At 37.3% G+C, this 16800-nt stretch overlaps 2 protein-coding genes across 2 annotated transcripts in view; both read right to left on the reverse strand.

Annotated features, from left to right (window-relative positions):
• Nucleotides 1–16800, reverse strand: part of LOC309497419 (uncharacterized protein) — a 64186-nt gene that overhangs the window by 35088 nt on the left and 12298 nt on the right. The window lies entirely within an intron of this gene.
• Nucleotides 285–6350, reverse strand: LOC309497331 (protein translocase subunit SecA-like). Its single transcript, XM_082167542.1, has 2 exons — nucleotides 6269–6350; nucleotides 285–5439 (listed from the first exon to the last, which is right to left on the reverse strand). The coding sequence occupies exon 2, from the start codon at nucleotides 5383–5385 to the stop codon at nucleotides 2035–2037; it is 3351 nt and encodes a 1116-aa protein (XP_082023668.1). The 5' UTR covers nucleotides 5386–5439; nucleotides 6269–6350; the 3' UTR covers nucleotides 285–2034.

Raw genomic sequence — 16800 nt, forward strand, 5'->3', positions numbered from 1 at the left:
TTTCAAATAAAATAGCACAGAATAACTGTTTATCTATACACTTGTGCTCACTTTCAGGTAATGCTGCACCTATAAAGATTTACAAACTATAAAGTTTTTTTTTTAGTATATAATGCCCACAGGTACAAATGTGAAGTATGTTTGCTGACTTTGTGTTAAGTCATTTAGTCTATTTATAAAAACATTTTAATTGAACATTATGTATGTTCATGGCTGTCTTTAGTTGTTTTTCCAAATGAAGTTTTCTGCTAGGACATTTCTTTCACTTTCAGTTGTGTTGGAAAATAGCACAATTGCAGATGTTTAAGTTTGTGCTTACATGTTTCAAGGCAAGTAAAGCTAAAACTATTGCAATTTTTTTTTAAATACTGGGAAATATATCTTGTTCCATGTAGTTACAGGTAACTACTTGGAACAAGAGGGTAACAAGGACCACTTTAATTTACGGCCCGCAATGTCACACTTACCCTGTAACTACATGAAACAAGAGGGTAACAAGCACCACTACATGAAACAAGAGTATCTTTACCCAATATTCAAGTAAAAGTTGCAATAGTTTTAGTTTTCGGTGCACTTTTGTTATGTACCCTGTAATTTTTAAAAAGCCATTATTACAAAAAGGTACGCAGTGAATGTTCTTGCTAAATTGCTCCCAAATGTAAGATTGTTGTATCATAATAGTAGAGTACACCTTAGTTCTATAATACTTACAGTATAAATATATATTTTTTTATTCTCCTGGTTGTTACCCCTTTATTCCCCAAACTTTACATATTGTTTCCTTATACTTACATGTAAGTACTTTCTAGGTACACTATAATTACCGAAAGTTACACTGTAAAATCGCTTTAATTACGCAGTACTTTCCAGGGCTGTAATCTAAAGTGTGTTACCAAACTTTTATTTAACCAGTGTTAAATTCTTGGAAACCATGCAACAATTTTGTTACTGGTTTTATGCAGTGCAATGCTGTTTCATCATATAGGTCATCTCCATCCATCCATCCATCTTCTTCCGCTTATCCGGGGCCGGGTCGCGGGGGCAGCAGTCTAAGCAGGGATGCCCAGACTTCCCTCTCCCTAGACACTTCCTCCAGCTCTTCCGGGGGGACACCGAGGCGTTCCCAGGCCAGCCGGGAGACATAGTCCCTCCAGCGTGTCCTAGGTCTTCCCCGGGGTCTCCTCCCGGTGGGACATGCCCGGAACACCTTCCCGGGAAGGCGTCCAGGAGGCATCCGGAAAAGATGCCCGAGCCACCTCAGCTGGCCCCTCTCGATGTGGAGGAGCAGCGGCTCTACTCTGAGCTCCTCCCGAGTGACTGAGCTTCTCACCCTAATATAGGTCATCTAAGGTTTATTTGTTTAATTTGACACCCAAATATCAGAATTTGCCATGTACGTATCAAACATGCCCTAAATTGTTCTTACGTGTTGTATTATATATGATATTCAGCATTCAGAAATGGGAAAATCAAGAACAAATGATGAGCAGAAAATAATCTTGATCATCTTAAATGGTTCACACAATAATTAAAATTCTGTTATCCTGTAATCTTCTGTGCACCAAAAAATCATGCAAGTTTGAAATTACATGAGGGAGAGTAAAATATATTTTCATTTGTGGTGGAACAGCCCTTTAATAATATTTCCTCTTTTTCACATATAGATTAAATACATTAACTTACATGTACTTAAAGCATGCATGTTGCAGATGATCAGCCATAAAGGTTATATACATAAATACACAGCAACATTTCTTTCAAAAACATGGTACAGTATGATCTTTATAAATATGTAGGCCTACTGTATATTTTGGCAACCATCTTTCATCATTTGTAATTCTAATTTTCAGAAGGACATTTCAATTATTAAACAAGTGTCAGCATGAAGAATTAATGAACATGTTAAGTCATTAGAATAGCGGTTATTGGCACATAATTAAATTAAAATCAAAGTGCATCACATCCGTAATGTGTATAAATGTAATGTAAATTTGACCCCAAAGAGCAGTCAGTAGTTGAGAGAAGTGACACATTTCAAAACCGTTTTAACACCTTTGACAAAAGGCCGCTGAGAGAAAACATAGTGTCCAAAGAGAAAACGGTGTCAAGACCCAGTGACTTGATGTGCATTAATTCCATTAGCAGCTCTCTCAGAACTAATGGAGAACTGAAAATAAAGTCTTCTACAAGCAAGATTGTAAGTTTTTCTGTCAAGCTCACATTTCCTCCTCTTCTTTCAGCACTCTTCAACTTCATTACAGCATTTTGAATGTTCATCTTCAGTAGGTCTACTGTCATACACTTTATTTGAAACTGTTTTCTGAGCAAAGAATCACTTTCTGTTATCAGCTCTTGCCTTGATAGTTTCACATATGTAAAAATCCTTGTCAGATGTAACTTGTATGAATCTATTGCATTGTCAGCCTTTTCTAGATCAGCCAGTGCTTGTGTAATATAGCCAGTGTCTTTCTTCATAATAGTGGCCAGTGCTCGATTATAGAGAGGAACAATCTCCCCGCATGCACCGTCCTCCAAAGCTTTGGTGTACATCTCAATGCTTTCTGCAAGGCGTCCCTTCTCACGGAGATTGTTTCCAGACCTGATGTAATAGTAGACCATGGTGGATGGGGACCGTTTACTCAAAATTTCCATCTTTGCCATCATCAAGTCCTCCTTCAGCTGTTCCTTCAGTGTCTCAATGGATGTGTCCTTACTGGAGTGAATCAGGAGCCACAAACCCCAACACTCATGAAGACAGGGCACAATTACATCACGCTGGTCAGAGAAAACATCATCTTCATAAATGTTGTCCAACACATCAAGGTAAACAGAAAAAAGCTCTTCCTCTTTTGTGATTTTTGGAATGTCTTTTTCAAGAAACCCAGAGAGTCTGATGTTCACCAGAATGTTCCTGGCTTCTTTTGCCTTTTTCAAATTACTGTCTTGTGGTGGAAATGATTTCATGGTTAAAAGGTCTTTCAAAGCAGAGACCATTGCCTCATAATTACGAAAGCTGTGATTTGTCAGGTAGTGATTAACAGTTTCCTCAAATGCACTCTCTGTAAAATCACATGACATCAGTATAGATGTAAGATGTTTCAGATGGCTGAGTAAGCTGGTGACAGATGCGTTTAGGCTCATCACTAGTTTAACAGAGTCAGAGAAATGACTGGCGCACATGATGAGTTGAGCGGATCCTGGACTCCCTTGGCGAGCCGTTCGTCCGAAGGCTTGCTGTTCAACACGGATGTTCAGAGGTAAGAAGGTTTGGACCACAAACAGACCTCCTGCCTCATTTACACTTTTACAGACCTTTAGATCTGTACCTCGACCCGCTAGATTAGTTGCAATGATGACATCTCCGGCTTGGACTGTTGAGTCTATTATTGTAGAGTTGTTCATGTTGTTATTCACATAGAGTTTTAGTTTGTGTTTTGAGATGATGTCTGTAAGGGTCTTGTGTAACGTTTCTGCATGTTTGATTGTTTCACAGATGATGAGAGCTGCTCGTGGACCTCGATAGACTGTGGAAGTCACTTGATTCCAAACAACATCACGGACGGTATTGATCCACTTGTCCTCTTCACGTATCACCATGCCTTCCAGCTCATAAAGTTTCCTTTGTCGAAATGAGGGAATCTTACAGGTGTCAATGCCATCGTAGAGCTTCTTCAGCATGTCAAGCTCTGTTTGGTCCCCCAAAGTTCCTGTGATCCCATAAATCTGGTTTGTGTATTTTTTGAACAATCCTACATTCGACATGAAGTTTGTGATTAGACTCATGTTGGACAGTTTAGTTTGGTGTTTCATCTCCAGAAACTGCTGAAGTCCTTCTCCCCATCTCATGTTGTTCTGCACAACACCAGTGAATTTATAATCTACTGGAACGACTCCATCTCCATGAAGGATGTATTCGTGGCCCAAAGTCATTTTGGTGGCTTGCAGAGCATTTTCAATCCATGTTTGTACCTTGGCATTGATGAGCTCTTCAAGACCCGGAATATGACATTCATTTTGTTCCTTTGTTGATTCAGACACTTTAATTTTACATAATGACTGAACTAGTGAGTCCTCGTCATAGTACACTAAACGACATTTTCCATTTCCTAGGAGAAGAATGGATATTTCTTGTCTTTTATTTGTACCTGTGGGACTAATTTCATTCAGTTTCTGTAGATTCCCATCAGGCTCTTCCTGGTAAAGTATGAAGAAATACTCTGGGAAGTTTCCCATAAACGTGGTTAAAAATGCTTCTGTTTGGTTAACACTTGCGTTATCTAGTTGTTTTGCAGCATCTAAAGTATTCTGAACAATACTGAGTTGATCAGTGTTTTTATTTTCATTCATGATTTCAGACAGAACCTGAGAGATGAGCTGAAGGGGCCCTAAAATCTCACCAGTCTCTAAACGTTTCAGCTGGTTGATAATCAACCAAATTTCGGCTAGTATTGCATTCAACGGTTCCATGAGAGGAATATTACTATTCAAGTAGACCACTTCAAGACTTTTGTCCAACATTAGTGAGTCCACCTCATCCACTATAACACAATGAAACTCTCTATTTGGTCTCACATCTTTTCTATGGAAGCGATGTCTCAGAAAATCACCTGCAAAACTGTCAGCTGTTCCATAGACCACCTGGCATTCATAGCACTTCTCCAGCTCTTTGTCTTTTGATTTATTAGTGTTGACATCAACAGTGATACCTAGTTCCTTATAAAACGCAGACCATTCTTCAGCATCTCTTTCAGCAAGTACAGGAGAACTGGAGATGATATCAGGGTTTTTTTTTCTCTTCACGACCTGATATGCAGCAAACATTGCTACGATGCACGACTTTCCTTCTCCTGTTAAAACCTGAACGAGCCGACTTGATTCAGAAAGAACGAGAATGCACCAGCTCACCATCTGAGTGCATCGAGGTGTTATATTCTTCTTGCTCTTCTTCTGCACTGCTTTGCAGAGCTTGAACAAATCTTGCTTTATTCCTTGTAGATGTGGTGCTGTAGAAACTGATAGACAATCTGACACAGAGGACACAATATCGGTCACTTGTGCCATAATTTCTTCATCAATACTTCCTTGTTTACGTATTTCCTCCACAACATCTTTCAGTGTTTTCTCACCAGTACTTTTGACTATGTCATTAATTTTGGTCTCAACATGATCTACAATCTTATCATTTAGTGTCAAATCTAACACACTTATTTTGTGAATCTGTACTTGATGAAGGATTTTCATTATCCATGTGTTAAAATCTTCATTCCTGGCTTTAAATTGCTCCACAAGGGCTTTAAACAATTTAACAACATCATATTTTCCCCATTGTCCGTCCTTCAGCAGGGAAATCAGTTGTGCTGATAACAGTTTTCCTGATGCCTCCATTTTCAAAACTCTGTAAATTCAGTCTTGATATTTTTCACGGTGCAGCATTACTGTCTATTTAAAAAATGCACAAAGAAGTAAAATAAACTTTTGCTAAACTAAATGACATAAGCAAAACTATATATACATTTATATACACACACACTGTATATTAAGGGTGTGATGGGATTTCATGCCACGAGATTTAAATGTGATTTGATTTCTCATCGAGGTGAAAAGCTGTCTCATGATATTGCCATGACGGAGTGTGAGGGTGAAGTTGGGATAGAATATCCCACCGCTACATTTACGTCACGCTTCCACTGTGGTTTGGCTTTTTATAGAAATAAAACCATTTAATTCAGTTGGATAACGGTCACTACAATTCCATCTAGCTTAACCAACACATGCTGCTGAGTCGTACCTAGTGCGGCAAGAATCAGAAATCACTGATCACGTGATGAGATGACTGACAAGACCATGGCAGAGGATTCATTGCACAACAGCCGAAAGTAAAGCGCACACGTATTCAAACGCTATTTCAATATCCTGCATTTTAAAAGCGGCTCCATGTTGCATGCAAAGCAACTAGTTGTAACCATCTGTGAGCTGTTGTATCATGCTTGAAGAAAAAGTGGTCTCTAGTTGCAATTGAGGATTTCTTTAAAAATACTGTGTAAAAATCTTGTCTCGTTTTCGTGAACTCGATCTCGTGTCTCGTCAAGAGCTATCTCGTCACACCCATACTGTGTGTGTGTGTGTGTGTGTGTGTGTATATGTATATAAATATATATGTATGCACAAAGACTATTCTACATGAAGTGTAATGTTGTTTAGAAGTGTATTCTCAAAGTATTTTATTCAGAATGTCTCCTTTAAGAGAGCATGTATTTATAATACTTACATTCATTGAGATCATTTTGTTGAGATGTTGTCACAGCAGACCTCTTCTCGAGTCATTTGTGAAAAGTCAAGGGAGGTGCATTATACCTGGATAAGAAGGCGGCGTCTTTTATGCTCTGGAATTGCCAAGATTATTATTTGGTTTTGGTGTGTCACATGATTGGAAGGAACATGAGCTTTTGGTAAGAACCGAAACTACAATTGTTTCCTTGTTCACACAGGTGCTCCTTTACCGACTTGTTATTTTTGGTTTGGAATGTTTGACTGGCATGACTATGCTGGTTTCTTTTGTTTTTCAGACATTCTTCTCTTATCATCCTGCATGCTTTTGTAAAACAATAAGGTTGGTCTATACCAAGAGAAACAGGTCACTGACAGTGTGTTATGTACACTTGTTGTGTGGTAAGTTATGATACATTAAAGGGGTCATATAATGCCATTTTTGTACAAGCTAATATGATTCTTTAGGGTCTAAATTAAAAGTTTGTAATATACTTTAAATTAAAAATTCTCATTAGTATTGTAAGAAAACACTCATTTGACCTGGTCAAAAACAGCTCTGTTTTCAGCACGCCGTTTAAGTGCATGTGTCTTTAAATGATAATGAGCTTTGCTCACCCCGCCCCTCTGTTCTGTGCGTACACCGTTTGTACACAATAACCATAACGCGTTGTTCATTATAAACGTGGGATTATGAATTATATTGAGAACGTCGTACATAGAAAACATGTCGTAATGTACCCTGAGTGTAAACCTTAGCTGCATTCATCGTGAAGTGTGCTAGCAATTTGCAAAGATTAATATAAATATTAATATAAAGGTTAATAAAATGTTACACTCACTTCAGTTCTTCTGGAGGTGCAGCAGGAACACGAATAGTTGGTACCGATCCTTTTTTCAGGAGCAGCTTCTTAGCAAAACCAGCTTTATACTGACCCTCTTGTAAAGCAGTCTGGTGTGTGAAATGATTTGCGCAAACATGAAAGCATTGACGTTGATCGTGGGGAATATTCCTATCAAAAAACAAAACTCTGCCACTGCGTCTTCAGCGGTTCGGATTTGGGAACATCAAAATGATGCTGTGTTCCTTATTGCACCCAAGAACAGAACACCACAATCGCTTAGACGCCATTCTGCTCATAGACAGTGCTCCAGCGTATCAACAATGACCGCGCCGGTCCGCGCGGACTATGATTGACAGCTCGCTCACGAGCGAGGGCGGGTCTGTGTTGAAACGCTGCTGTCAATCAACAATAGTGGGAGGGGCGTCCGACCGTGTGACGTCACACGGTAAACGGCTTGATTTGAGATGGGGGAAACCATATAAGAAGATTTTTTTTTAAAAACACTGGATGGATTTTTATCATTTTATGATGGTTGTGTACAGGCACTGCCAACACATATTTCAATACAATCAACTTGTAAAAGTGTACCATGTGCAAATTCATAAGTCAACACCATTGCTGAGTATTTTCTCCTTAAAACTGCAGTGAAAAAAAGACCAGTGGTTTGAAATCGCTGGTGTTTCTGATGTCACAAACTACCTTGAGACCAATCAGGGCATCGTGCTGGCGAGCTTTAGCATATCATTAACAGTGAACTAGCAGGGGAGTCTCGAGAGGACCCTTATGCAAAGAAAATATTTGTCCCTATATTACTTACAATTACTTAACAATGATCTTATTGAGAATTAATAGTACAGGATAATGCATTCGCTGCTTATGTTAATAAAGCATCTTCTGTACGTTTTGTATGTTTGTGTTTATCAATTTATCACATCAGTTTGCACTTTGTGCTCACGTATCGGTTTAGTTTTCCAATTCAAATTAAATGAGTAAACAAGTCAATTTAAGGACAACATTGTTCAGTTGCTCATTTTATTGCCACAAGAACACAACATGGTATACAACAACATAAATATAATAGACATGCTGTATGTAAAAGTATAATATTGCCTAAAATACAGCACAAATGACAGTACTGTAGCATATATAGAAGTTAAAATAGTTTAAACCGATCACTTACTGTTAAGTCTTTTGTGTTTTTTATAAACATTTCAAAATTGAAATCTATATTTATATTTTTATATATTTCATATTTTAATGCAGAGGAGCCATGAATGCATTTACATTACATTTTGCATTACAATTGCATAAATAATATTACGAGAATTTTTTTTTTAAATATAACATTTTGAATATAGAAATGTGAAAAGATGGAAACAATGAAATTATACTTTTAAATATGAAACTAAAACAGCCAGTAGGTGGTAGCAAGTCACTGTATTAAGTAATGAGTTTAAGCTGGAAGCCAGTGTGATTTTAAAGACTCCTGAAGGACTTTGTCTGGATAAATCCTTGTTCTTGTTAGATATGTTTAACTGTTTTAATGAGGAGTTTTCTGTACAAACTTTTATTTTGGGGTTTAAATATGTTTAAAAAAATGAAAATACAAGTGTCAATTGTTAGTTTATTTTAGGTAAAGCCAAAACGTCCATTTACATTAGTAGAAAAGATCAAATTGAGCAAAACAGAGAACAATGTTGAAAAGGTATTTGTAGCTTTGATTAAATCAAGACTTTCAATTGACTTTCTTTTTTACAAAGTTATGGACTCTCTAACAGTTTTTGAAAGAATATGGTGTCATAAAGAAGCTTTGTGTTCCGTTATTGAAAATTAACTTCACTTTAGACTATTTATAAAATGGATTAAGAATATATATATTTTAAATCTTTTGGTATTGATTTTATTCAAGTATTTTTTGATAAAGATTTTTGAAATCTCTCCCTCTCTCTCTCTCTCTCATATATATATATATATATATATATATATATATATATATATATATATATATATATATATATATATATATATATATATATATAAAAAATATACAGGGCTTGACATTCACTTTTTTGCTCAACAGCCTCTTTGGCTAAAGGTTTTCCAAAGTTACTAGCATTTTAACTGGGCACAATTTTGACATTTATACCATAGGGGGAAACTGCCATATAGATATTTTTTATATTATCTCATAATTTGGCAGCCAGTATATTAGGCTGCTGTCCCTTTAAGACCTGACGTGGCAGATATACTGCCGCCCAGGCAGTTTTACGCCCCATTCTTCCTGATGTTGTACAGTGGTATATGAGCCATCAGAACAGACTTTATAGCAAGTCTAGACTTGAGGTATGTTAAATAATCTGCTAAAGTTATTGTTGTTTAGCAATGGTACAACATTTATTATTTATAAACGATTAGCTAAGGGTCGATATCAGTTAATTTCTATGTCAATAGATAGGTCTATCATTTATTTCGAGAGACAATAAAAGTACTTAACGGTCAGGTTGATGTTCTGTCTGGCTCAATCTTAGCTAACCAGGTGTAGGTATAGAGGTATAGTCCCACTCACTTTCAAATTTAATAAAATTTTCTTGTCTGTTTTTAGCTTGCATGAGATGGCCTCTTCTGGTAAGACCCTGTTTACTGCTTGCATTAAAACATACTCCACATGGTTTTTGGAGCATACATATATATATATATATATATATATATATATATATATATATATATATGTCTGTCTGTGTGTGTGTGTGTATATATATATATATATGTATGTAAATCTCTCTCTATATAAAGAGTTGAACTGCACACTGCAAACTATTATTTCCGACGTCATACATGATAAAACCCACATTAAAAACTTTGGTCCCATATGGTTTGAATGTAGATTTTGGTTTGAGTTGTTTCTTATAAATGAGATAATCGAATTATTTAATTTATATCTTAATATAAAATTTTCTTAAAATAGCTTAATGATCTGAACTAATATGTATGTGCACTTATTGTGGGTTCCCTTTCGAGAGAGGTAACTTTTGTTAAAATCTTATAGGCTAACGCCAGCTTGGAACAGCTGGCCAATTGTTGCGAAGTATGCAAATACTGACAGGCTCGCGGGCAGTATAAAATGCATGGGCACGACAATTGCATCAGAATCTCTTTCTTCGCGCTGCCATCGTGGAAGCTGCACCAGGAGGACTAGCAACCTTTTTCTCCCAGCATCCGATGGCTTCAACTTGCCAGATTTGTGTGGGCCCCATCGACCCGCCCGAAGAATGAATGAGTTCGCCCACACCGATGCGGCCTTCACGGACTCCACATGCGCCCACTGCGCCGACCTGCCAGTGCGCGCCCTAAGAACCAGGAGGGATATGGTTCACGCTATAATGGGGACGAGGCCAACTGCTGCCAGCGAGCGGCCGGTGGACCCTCCCCCGCCTGGAAGCAAAGATGATAACGGGGCCAGGAGCCGTCACCGCGCTAACCTGTCCTTTTAATGGGCCCAAGCTGCCAGTAGGTCCTCCATGAAATGACAGCTACGGAACAGCTTAGTTGTTAAGACAAAATGCCCTCATTGCCATATTACCCTTCAAAAAATATTTTAAGAAAACATCTGGAGAGGAAACACACAAAATTTAGGGACGACATTACAGCAAGCCATCATCTTTATTCTGACTGCATAGACTGCATGCATAGCTAATGGTGTCTATGCAGTCCAGATGCATTTTCTTTCTTCAAGTGTTCCGATCCATGTTGTTTACAAAATCTGGGGAGCAGAGCAGATTGTCAGATGTGAGTTGCTAACCGATCAAGTGGACATCGACTTAGCCAGGAGGAGTGGACTAAGCCACTACAAATGCTATCACCTCAGGTCACTAGACTATTGTGGATCCTTTGCTGATGATCCTTCTCGTTCAGAAAGTACCCTAACAGAAATGGTCAGGTTAAAATGGTTTGGCAGCGAAAGAAAGACAGATTGCCTACAAACACAAAGCTTGGCCACCCCAAGACAACAACTCCTTGTCTGTAGCAACAAAGGCTACAATGCCATTTTTAAAGAGGTGCATTTCAGTCTATGAACAACATGCATCATATTATGAATAGTACAGCAGATATTTCATAGAGGATCCATATAATTACAGGGTATATCTGGTAGGCTAAATATGGTTAATATCTAAATGTAACTTTAAATAAATTCACAACAACATATATCATTCAGTCTCCTGTATATAAAAACCTACGGTGAATAACTATTCTACACTAGGTCATTTATCATTAATTTGTCCATCTGATCAAACTTGTGTATTATTAATTTTTCAATTCACAAAAACAAATAGTCTCCTGTAGGCTGAGTGAAGAGTGAAGCCCAACTGAATATCTACATATATTTTAATTTGTAGTGCAGATAATTCTGTCTATCGTTACACTGTAACTTTTATATTTAAATGAACAAAAAACACTAAATTAGTCAAAGTCTATGGACGGGACAGTTATTTATGTGTAAATTTCAAGCATCGATTTAATGATGTTATTTCGCCTTATATCCTTCTCCCCTTACTGGACCCATCAGGAACAACTGGGGAGTAAAACTATATATTTGACAATATATTTGTTTTTATGTGCGCGCACTTTGGGTGTGAGCACAAAATCTGCGGGAATGAGTGAAATTATGCTTAAAACGCGCAATATGAAATTCAAGCCTTGTAACACCAACAATATTAATCCGGAGCAAATTAAATGGGTGAGTAAAGGGTTTGTGTGTCACTCGCTGTTGGAGAGATTAGAGAGCGAGAACGGCAGATTGGTACAGCAAATCAGTACTTGTTTTCTTCTGGCACATCACATTCCATCCTTTTTTCCATCACCAGATTGAGTGCATTTGTCATTTAATGTGTTAGTAGCACTGATACCTTTCTTACAGTTTTTCCTTACAATAGCTGCACAGCTTCTGTTCATATTCTGGCAGCCCCGCTTCTTCATTGGTGTTTGAGTGATCTCATTCCTGAAAATTCCTCCATTTCATCATTGACACCTCTCCATCTCTCTCTTCTGTTGAAGAGGACTATCTTAGTCAATGGTGTTCTTGCAAGGAATAATTCTGCACTGTTGCCACCTCCTTCAGTGAGATGGCTGCTCTTTCTGCAATTTCATCAAGATGCTTGTGATAACCTTGTATCAAGTATGACTGATTACCCCTAACTAATTGCTATTTTGATCATTCTAGTTCTTAAGACACAGTCTTAACTTATTAGCTATGTTTATGCAACTGTCAATGGAGTTAACAGAGTTGAAATGAGAACCTATTAGACAAGGTTAACGGAGGGTGGGCATGTTCAACTCGTGGCCCTAGAGGTCTGTGAGACGTTTGAAAGAAATTGGTCACTAGATGGCAAAACAAGATGCTAACAATCTGTCTATACTTACGTATTGTGTTATTTATTTCAGTTTATAATAATTACCTTCCAATTTCCTACAATTTATGTCATTTTGTGCCATATTATTTTATCCTTTTTGAAACTGAGCCAGACAATGTTTACTACTTTGTTAATGGAATAACGAATCTCGTCGAAAATAGTAGGTCATCCGGGTATTTATGAGTGCTGTGAAATTGAACACTTCCTTTGTCACATATTGTTTTTTCACAACTATATAAATGAAAGTATGCAATTTTGGATGCAGCAATAGTAATGTTTTATTGTAATCTTTCAGCAATCATTTTAGGAATTATGCATAATGAAATACACAAATTCTACAACCCTAAAACCAAATAAAATAGTTCAAAATAGTTTTGTTTGTTTGTTCTATTAAAAAAAAAAATCACATTTCAAACTTACAGTTGTGGGGGAAAAAAGTAAAAAATCTGATACTCATTTTCAATTACAATTAATTGCATGTACATGCTAAACATACTTTTTTAATAACAGAATTCGGCAACGTCAACTCTCGATCACCAAATTCCCCGGCTAATTTGACTGAAGCATTGACAGTCGGCTGATATGCCTGCATATACTCAGAGGTGGGTAGAGTATCCAAAAACTGTACTCAAGTAAAAGTACAAGTACTTATAGAAATATTTACTCAAAGTAAAAGTAAAAGTAATAATCTTAATAGTTACTTGAGTAAGAGTAAAAAAGTATCCAATGAAAAAACTACTCAAGTAGCGAGTAACTAGTTACTTCGGATCATATAGATCATATATATATATGAAGACTTAATGATGCAAAAGCCTCTGAGTGCCATCTGAAATTTTCTTCTAAAACAATCATTTGTATCAAGCTCGTATATTTAAATTCAGTAATTTCACTTTAATGACAGGTAGGCTACTTTTCATTGCCATTTAAAGGGATAGTTCACTTTGAAATTAAATTTTGGTATGTTTTAGCTTACCTCAAGTGCATCCAAGATGTAGGTGTCTTTTTTTCCGCAGTAGTTTCAATTTTGATATTTTTAGGTCAAACCGTTCTTGTCTGTCAGTCATATAATGCAGGTCTATGGTCACTGTCTCAAAGAGCATGCACAGAGTCCAAATTAAAACAATTCCCCGTCGTCCAAATTAAACAATTCCCCATCGTAAGTACACGTTGATGGCCTAAGACACGAAACGAGCGGTTTGTGTGAGAAAACGAACAGTATTTATATCGTTTTTACCACTTATACACAGCCATGTCCGAGTGATCTGATCTGACGTGTACGCAGACTGGTGCATAGATATATACACACTAGATGTCAGTTCATTGGAACGAATGTCTTTAAGGCGACATCTAGTGTATATATCTATGCACCAGTCTGCGTACACATCAGATCAGATCACTTGGACATGGCTGCGTATAAGTGGTAAAAACGATATAAATACTGTTCGTTTTCTCACACAAACCGCTCGTTTCGTGTCTTAGGCCATCAATGTGTACTTACGATGGGGAATTGTTTAATTTGGACGACGGGGAATTGCTCTGTGCATGCTCTTTGAGACAGTGACCATAGACCTGCATTATATGACTGACAGACAAGAACGGTTTGACCTAAAAATATCAAAATTGAAACTACTGCGGAAAAAAAGACACCTACATCTTGGATGCCCTTGAGGTAAGCTAAAACATACCAAAAATTAATTTCAAAGTGAACTATCCCTTTAAGTGTGAACATAAACATACAAGCTTGATAAAAATGCTCTTCTAGAAGAAAATTTCATATGGTACTTAGAGGCTTTTGCCTCTGAAGTCGTCATAGGCTATATATAAAATTATATTATTTAGATTTTGTTTATTTAAATGACTATTATTATCAGATATCTTTGCAACAAAAACAGAAGAGAGAGGTAAGCATTATTTCTGCCATCTGTATAGCTCGAAAATCATTGCCTGTCCGGTTTGTATAATAGTAACTTATACAACTACATTTGGGTTATTAGACAATGTCGAAATAAAGTGAATCTGCAGACTGAGTGTTGCATTCAAAGGCATGTATTGACAGAGAAGAGTTAAAAACTCTTCACATGTGCTCGCGCTCATGAGTCATGACTGCTACTGAACACCTGAACACACACACACACACACACACACACACACAAAAAAAAAAGTACATCGACGGATCTTCTTAAACTGGTTAACTGTGTCTACGGCAGGCAAAGGCATTCGTTTTCAAGTCGAGTTCGGACGCCACTGCGCAACAATACACACAATACCGCGGGATGGCGGGTGTTCAACTGTGAACAATGGTAGCTTTATTTAATGTAAATTAATGTATATGTCCAAAAAAACGGGTATTGTCATACTTTACAATATCGTGGCGTAATAATCTGTTTGGTTGTAAAATGTATTACCTGAGTGAAATTAAATCGAATATATCGTCCTGACTCCTGTGGAATCATTCATTCACAGACAGCTTACGAAGATGTTCAAGTTCAACTAATAAAGATCTTCATCGCTGGCAAAAATATGATGCATTTGAAGATTTGCTCTCACTTGACTGTACTGTAGGTCCACTGCCACTTCATCTAACGCTCTTGATGTGCTTAAATCTTCCTGTTACGACTCCGAGTCCAGTGTGAATTGAAATCGCTTCAGATGATTCAGTGCGTGCAGGGAACTGAACAGAATCAGGAACTGAATCATTCAAACTGATTCGCGAACCGACTTCGACAGATCTGCCAACTTGTTTGATGAAGTGTTTGAACAGAATCGACTCAAAAGAGTGATTCATTTGTGAATTGAGCATCGCTCAAGTCCAGAAAAAGAAGATACAGCGCGCTTGGAATAAACTACGCATTTAACAACACATATTGCATTAAAATAAAGTAACGAGAGGAACGTCGCCCAATGTAACGAAGTAAAAGTACAGTTTTTTCATTAGAAATGTACTCGAGTTAAAGTAAAAAGTACCCACATTCAAATCTACTCTTAAAAGTACAATTTTTCTAAAAAAGTACTCAAGTAAATGTAACGAAGTAAATGTACTTCGTTACTACCCACCTCTGCATATACTGGAGTCTTTTGCATCGAGAGCAACAATTGAGCTGAGCCCGTCCTTGAAAGTCCTCTTGCCAAGCCTGGAATCTTGTACCGATGTAATGCTGCCTTAAAATACAGTACATTCACTTCACCTTCATCAACTCTAAACTCGATGTTTTGACTCAAGTCAGGCAGAGTGGCCACTTCTTGAATTTCAGTACTCCAACTTGTCCAGCAAAAACTCTGGTACTCAGGTTTGAACATATATATTAATTATCTAATGCAAATGTTAACTATTAAAACACACACAAACCCAACCAAAGGTGTTGCCCAAGTCATTCTGCCAACTGTAATTAGTTAACCAGAGCGATGAGAGTTTAACAAAGTACAAGTATTTGGCCCTGTCAACAAAACTGGACATTGAATGTATATGTTATCTTTGAGAGGTTGGGCTTTTATATGTATTAGTATAAATAAAGTGAATGAATGAATGCCAAACACAGCCAAGAACAAGTAACAGGACTGTGTCTCCATTGATGCACCTTGAAATTCCAGTCTCTGTTATTCGGCTGACATGTACTACACGTCTGAGAACAGCATGAATCTATTTAAAAAAAGGAAAGAAAAAGAAGTAACAATAGCCATAATAAATAAAGAAGCTCTCTCTGAGTGAGTCTATAGACATAATATAATTAATATAATATAATTTTTTTTTTTTTTTTTACATTTAATGGTTTATGTTCTCCTTGTTTTAACATGACAAGGGACTCAGCAAACTGTTTAAGTCAAAAATCATTGCGACATTTAGTCTAGTTTTAGTCAATGAAAATTTTATTTTAGTCTCTTTTTAGTAATGCAATTCTATTTAACCCATTCACTGAAGGGCAGTTTATGAAGGATTGCATGTTGAAAGTCATTGATATTCTCTGATATTGATATTTTCTCTGTCGGCAAATACAGTGGCAGAGCGGAGAGTTATCGAGTGTTCATTTATGATCAGTTATGAGGCAAAGCTAGAGATTTCACTGCATACTGTGTGGCGCTTGACGAAGACACAGACAAAACCGACAGTCCTCAGCTTGCCATTTTCATCAGGGGTATTAATGACCAATTTGAAGTGACAGAAGAGTTGCTGAGTTTGTGTCCACGGCCATACCACAGGTACAACCGGTTGGTCAACACCAGCGCTACGATTTGCACGTTTTTGGCGGGACCACACACAATCTGCGGGTGGGATACCAGAGGAG

The sequence above is a fragment of the Leuciscus leuciscus genome (assembly GCF_965113295.1).
Source record: "Leuciscus leuciscus genome assembly, chromosome: 4".
Lineage (NCBI taxonomy): Eukaryota > Metazoa > Chordata > Actinopteri > Cypriniformes > Leuciscidae > Leuciscus > Leuciscus leuciscus.

What these genes read in the sequence shown, in the direction of transcription:
- LOC309497331 (XM_082167542.1), bottom strand. Translation starts at nt 5,385, where the DNA reads ATGGAGGCATCAGGAAAACTGTTATCAGCACAACTGATTTCCCTGCTG.